The 6,851-nt window shown below is 49.8% G+C and overlaps 1 protein-coding gene across 1 annotated transcript; it reads right to left on the minus strand.

Moving 5' to 3' along the window:
- Window positions 1-2,499: 2,499 nt before the first annotated feature.
- Window positions 2,500-6,851, minus strand: ackr3b (atypical chemokine receptor 3b). The gene is made up of 2 exons (XM_027004730.2): window positions 6,630-6,851; window positions 2,500-4,313 (listed from the first exon to the last, which is right to left on the minus strand). Exon 2 carries the CDS (start codon window positions 4,271-4,273, stop codon window positions 3,173-3,175), a length of 1,101 nt encoding a protein of 366 aa, XP_026860531.2. The 5' UTR covers window positions 4,274-4,313; window positions 6,630-6,851; the 3' UTR covers window positions 2,500-3,172.

Consider the following 6,851-nt stretch of genomic DNA (forward strand, 5'->3'; position numbering starts at 1 on the left):
CAATAAGGGCTGGGTGAGAGTTAGTGTGGGGCTATCAAACACCGAGGCTGACATGGTGAGCGGATCTTGAATGGGCTGTTAGCACCCTCAGTGAAGGTGCTGGCAGCTCAGCGGGGAGCACCATGTGTGATGCTAATCGCAGGATCGGCTCTCCCTCTCAGCTCACAGAAACTCCTTACATGAGAATCAACCCGCAGATAAGGGCTCACTCACTCTCTCTGGCGTTCTGCTGCTGTCTGTAGCCGTCACCCCTCCACCTGTCGAATCCCGAATACAGTACCTCCCTCATGCTTCAGCGCAAATATTTGTCATGAGCTGTGTGAGGGCTGTCAATGAGGTCTGACACCCAGGGGGACCCAGGCATTTAGCGCTCTAGGAGGTGCTGTGTTACGTGTGAGCGCAGCGTGCAAGGCACAACACGATCAGGAGGGATCTGTTATAAGCTAATGAGAGCCATATCAGCTGCTTCTGTTTGTCTGTGGGCTCTAACGCCTCACACAGATCTGTAGCCAACAGCCGTGTGATGAGGGCATAACCAGGGTGATGAATGACTATTTTTGTTCACACATCTTTACAGACTATTTTCGGTTTCAACAATGACTTCGGCTTGCTGAGATCAGAGCAGTGTTGAATTTGGCCACAGAGCAAATCGGTTTCATTCTGAGAGCAGGACACCCAGATGTTTTTCTCTGCATGCTGTGGGTCACTGTTTTATCCTGATGAGTTGTCGGGGTAACCTACCAAAGTTTGCACGGGCTGTGAAAGATACTGTGAGGTACCGTCGCCTATGGTTGCGTTTGGAGTCACACCCTTCATCCCACAAAGTTAGTGCCTGAGAAAATAGCTCCAGCACACGGTGGTGAGGGGATTAGTATGGTAGTATACGGGTTTGACAATATTTAGTAAGGTAGTATATGGCACCTGAAACATTCATGGCTAATTGGCAGGAACAGATGATAACCATAAATCCTCTAACTTACTTGTACCTGCCCCAAGGGTAACTATGCCAGTTGGGTCCGTGCCCCAGTAAGCTGCCCTCCAGTGTACTGCCTAAATCAGCGTACAGAGATGCAGCGCTGCACGTGGGCATGTTAAGGAACACATTTCTCTGCAGCAGTTAACATCTTACTGCACTGAGTTTACAGGTTTACACACACACCAGGAGCAGGTCTGCTCTCTACGTGTGTGTTCTGTGTGCTTCGTAGTCGTACATTTAACCAAATGGGGATTCCAGCCTGGACACCTGAGTACGAGAAACCTGATCTGACATTTTTATAGATGAGAAATGTGCTGGTGGCTCTTATTATATGTCCACAGATAAAATGAAACCCAGTGATGTTTTAGGGGAGTTTCCAGTGGGGGTAAAAGTTGCAGGGCCCTATGCAGACCGTGTCATTTTCTCTGGGTTTGGGGAGACAGAACCAGTGAAAGACGGGGAGAAAGAGGCTCTCTGTGAAACTTGGCACTGGCTCCAGGAACACCTGGATTCTTTTCACAACTACAAAGCAGAAAGGAGAAAACTTCTGGTACTGATTAACCACCACCCCCTTCACTCTGCCACTGGAAGAATGCACAAAGACCAGAGCACAAAGACACACACACACACTACACACACACACACACACACACACACACACACACACACACACACACACACACACTACACACACACACACACACTACACACCACGCACACACACAAACACGTACTACACACACACACACACACACGTACTACACCACACACACACACACACACCTACTACACACACACATACACACTACACACACACACACACTTACTACACACCACGCACACACACACAAAAACACACACACACAAACACACACATACTACACACACACACACACAAAAACACACACACACACACTACACATCATGCACACACACACACACACGTACTACACACCACGCACACACACACGCGCACACACACACACACACATACTACACACCACGCACACACACACGCACACACACACACACACATACATGTACTACACACCATACACACACAGGAGCGCGCACACACACACACACACACACATGCAGCGCGCACAAAAACGCACAAACGCTCACAGCACACACACACACACACGTGCACACGCATGCATACACACACACACACACACAAACTATCCCCACTGGATCAGTACATGTGCGTTTTCCTTGAGGGCAGCCATATGGATAAATTTAGCACTGCACATCCTGAAAAAGACACCTGGATAATAAATGCTTTTGTCACACTGTAACAGAGTCCACAGGGTTTAGATGTAAACTCATGACATATTACAGAAGTTAAGATTTTCATCTTACTGCACATGTTTAATGCTCAATAATATTTTATAAAATTACATTTAAAGGGGTTGCGACATTCACATCCATGATTTTAGCAATTTATGATTAATTGCTGATTGTAACCAATCATCCCTCGATATGTCATTATGTTGCTATAAACAAAATAACCACACTGATAATAACATTTATAGGAATATTTTTTATTTTGATAATACATTTTAACTTGTCAAACAATATTTCAATACACTGAACATACACATTAATGAATATATAAATATGTCTTAGTATTTACAAAACATACATTGTCATAAAAAAGTATATCTGTGTCCACATCTGTCTTTACATCCTCTGACATCGTCTGTGAAGGAGATTTTGGATTTGCCCCAGTTGGTTCTCTGAGCTCTGGCCCTGTTACCCACTTTACCACCCCCCCCCACCCCGCCACGAACACAGCCACAGTGGAGCTAAAACATGCGGCTGTCTTCCGCCTAAAGCTGGAGGAGCATGAGAGGAGCACCTGGACAAAGACGTGGGCTCCTCACGAGAGCCACAGCTCACCTGGCTGACCTCACGGTTGACCAGCCTGCCTTCCTCTTCCTCCACTAAACTCAGAACAAGTGCTTTCATCAGACATCCCTACAGTGACTCAGATTTACAAAATGCATACGCCATCCTGTCTAAAGGGATGTCTAGTATATAGTCTATGATACAAAGTTCCAGAGTCCTGTGTAGTTCTTCGGTTTTCTCGAGACACAGTTTGAGGGACTTCTCTGTCTCCAAAGTCTGATATGCGTTTCAGGAGCCAGTACAGAGGGTCCGTGGCGTTTCCAATGGTGTCTGAAGTCAATTGCCTCACAGATGCCCCTGGCCCACCATGGCCGAGCACTCTGTCTCGGAGGTGCGGGACGTGTCTATGAGCCTGGCTAGCCCCGTCTTGGTGGAGTACTTGAAGATGAAGGCTTTCATCAGGTCATAGCGGTAGTTCTTGTCAATGAAGTTGTAGATGACGGGGTTGACGCAGCAGTGCAGCAGGGACAGGCACTGGGTGACGTGTAGTGCCACATACAGCACGTTTTCCAGGGTGCAGCCCAATGGCACGGCGCCCAGCAGAGCCAGCGTGTCCAGCAGCAGCACGCCATGGAAGGGCAGCCAGCAAGCCAGGAACACCATGACGTAGGTGAAGACGAGGCGCCGCCCAGCACGGCGCTCGTGGTCGGCCGAGGACCGCACGGCGCGGGCCAGCCGCACATAGAACACGACGATGACAGGGAACGGCACCGCAAAGCCCAGCGCGATGGAGCTGAGCTGCACGCCAACCATCCACTCCCACGTTGTCTCTGCCGGGTACACCGACCTACACGTGGTGGCGTCCGAGTGTGTGGACCGGACCGCCTGCAGGAAGTAGGTATCAGGAAGGGCGGCGAGCAGCGCCAGGAGCCACACCCCCATGCAGATCAGCTGACGAGTGCGTCTCCGCTCACCCTGGCCGCCGTGGGCATCGCCGAAGCGCACCACGGACAGGTAGCGGTCCACGCTCATGCAGGTGAGGAAGAAGATGCTACCGAAGAGATTGACACTGAAGACCAGGTGCGTGATCTTACACATGGCATCTCCGAAGGGCCAGTGGCCGTGCTGGAGCAGCGAGCTCACGGAGACGGGCAGCGTGGCCACCACGCACAGGTCGGCGATGGCCAGGTTGAGGACGTACAGGTGCGTTTCGTGGCGTTCGCGGCTGCCGCGCACGTTCACCCACACCACCAGGGCGTTGGCGGCCAGGCCAATGACAAAGATGAAGATGTAGAGGATGGAGAGCGTGTACAGGAGCGCACGCTGGTTGAAGGCGCTCTGACACACCACTGTCTCCACATGGGACCCGTTGTCATCCATGAAGGAGAAGTTCTCCCCCGACAGCAGGTCCAGCAGGTCGGTCAGTTCATTCATGTTGGCGCTCATTCTGGCCTTCACTGTGACGCGTGGAACAGTCCACGGCAGCCTGCAACATAGGACACTCGATGGTGAGTCGCTTCGCAGGAAAAAAAACAGGCAGATGACCAGCTGTGGACAGAAAATGTTCAACAGAGAATGTTTATTTTTAAAAACAACACGCATAATCCAAAACATCTCAGCCACGCCAGGGTCGTGTGTCAGAGAGCAGGACCTCATGTGGTTTGGGAGGATTTTTTCTGCCTCTCTGTTATGGGGAGCCGTTTCCCAGGGTTACGGGGTTGCTCTCTGTCTATCACTGGCATGGCCAGATTAGACAATGGTTGCTGAAGGATCAACATTTTTTAGGGGTGGGGCCTCGCTGCCTAATGCATCTGAGATCTGAGATGTGCAAATATCAAGCTTTTCGCAGAAAGAATGCAGGGCCTCGAGAGCTATCAGGGTGGTCTGTCTGCGCACCAGCCCTGTCACGGTCTGCTTGTCGAGAAAAAAAGAGACAAACAATTAATAACACTATAGGTCTATACTCAAACTGAGGAACTGAATCTCCTGGACAAGCTCCTGGCAGAATTTCATGGACAAGGTGAAAGGCTCATCAGACATCCCTGACAAATCAGAGGCATGTAAGCGATGTGTGCCTGTCTGTACCCTCTGCCCCTAACAGAGCACAATGATAGTACGAGGAACCCGAGATAGTGCGAGGAACCAGAGATAGTGAGAACCAGAAGAGCACCACTTCTGAAACCATCAGAGGGGCGTCAGTGCTGTGGGGGTGTAGACAGCTTCTGCTCTGATAGCAGAAGATGAAAGGTCCTACCCACCACGTGTCTAGGAGAACTGCGCTGGACTCTGAACCAGCCGAGGACAGAGAAAAAACACACACTGGGTGTGTTTTGCTTTGTTTGTTTTGAAAGCGAAGCAGCACCCTGAAGAATTTCATTCACAAACACAGTTTACATATGACACACACACTAACCTCATTGCGCAACGCTCAGTGCCGTGCGTTGGCTGGATGTCAGTATCGTCAAAAATAACAGATCAAACATTTATTTATAAAACGTAACCACCATTACCTGCAAACAATGATAATATAGGCAATGACTTCCAAACCACACATCAAAGGGTCTTCTGTCCTGAGACTCTGCAGTCCTGCACTAGGCATATGGCTGCAGATCTATCGAGTGATATAATCTATTTAAGCCTGTTTATTTTCCTTCCAAATTAGCCAGCTGTTTTGACCCTGAAACAGTACCTAACCTTATTGGCATTATGGGAAATATGAGAGGAGACCCAGCTGTTCTTAATGCGTCCCTGTGACCCTCCCTCACTAAAGCAGGAGAGCCCACACTGGCCCCTCTGACGCTCCGCTCGGACCCGCGTTAAGTGCAGGGGGACGGAGACGACCACGTGCAGCTCCGATCTGGCCTGGCGACGGTGGCCGTAAACCGCGGTGGCCCGTGAGAGCTCCCCCCACCCACCGTGTTGTAAAACTGTTGCGTTTACACTTCTGCAACACAGCCGCCCCCTCACCTGAGACTCCTGCCCCAGGCGACGTGAGCGATGGCGGGTACAAAGGGTTGCCTGTGTGGACACGGCAACCCCCCCCCTCTCATACCCCACCCCTCGCCTCTATCCTGTCCCATTCTCTCTCTCGCTCTCTCGCTCTCTCCCCTTAAGTCCCCTGAAACTCATGCAGAAACATTAGCGTTGCAGACTTTCTGGCTTGTACAAGAAAGTGTGAGTATCAGCCCTCTGGATACATAAAGGAACTAGAAAAAGTTAAAATAAATATAGAACAAAAACAGCAGTGAAAGAAGAAGGTGGAACTTTTATGAATAGGTTTGACTTATTTGATATATATATTTATATATAAACAAGCGAAAGGCTTGGTGGTAAAAGCACACGGAACAGATTATTGAGTTACATTATAAAATCAGTACCGCCCCAGTGAAACCTGAATGCCAGTGAAACTCGACATCAAAAACCTTCAAACTGCCATATTTTTAAACAATCTTTCTGAACAACATTACAGGTGATTGGATTCCTGCGCTAACACAAGACTGAGAGGTGTTCGGGTAGCGCGTCTCTCTCGCAGGCTGCGTCAGTACCGCGTAATCTGGAGCGCCGCTGAACGGGTTTTAATCCGCAGAGACGGGACCGTTTCTCAATCCACAACAAGAAACGGACATCGTCGGAGTGCTTTGAAACCACTCATATGAAGTACTTCAGCACCAAAAAAAAAACCCTTCATAATGCGTGCTGCTATCCCAGTGTCCTCACGCACCGAAACGCGAGATTAAAGTACGCAAAACAATTTAAATCCCGTGCACCAACCGACTGACAAAAAGTAAACAACATTTCTTACGTTGATTGCGGTGTTGGTCGGTTTGGGGCTTTTTCACTGCTGGTGGGACTCGGATGGTTCCGAGAAACCCTGTGATTCTGATCCCGAGTCGGTGATCTGGTGTTCGCGCAGAAGCGACGGTGAGAGTGTCCGCTCCTCAACACCGCACTCGCTGTTATAGGCGGACAGAAACGCCTCCCTAGGGCGCGCTGGAAACCGAATGACAAGTTTCTGTCAGACAGC

The sequence above is a fragment of the Electrophorus electricus genome, chromosome 1, assembly GCF_013358815.1.
Source record: "Electrophorus electricus isolate fEleEle1 chromosome 1, fEleEle1.pri, whole genome shotgun sequence".
Taxonomy (NCBI): Eukaryota; Metazoa; Chordata; class Actinopteri; order Gymnotiformes; family Gymnotidae; genus Electrophorus; species Electrophorus electricus.

What these genes read in the sequence shown, in the direction of transcription:
- ackr3b (XM_027004730.2), bottom strand. Translation starts at nt 4,273, where the DNA reads ATGAGCGCCAACATGAATGAACTGACCGACCTGCTGGACCTGCTGTCG.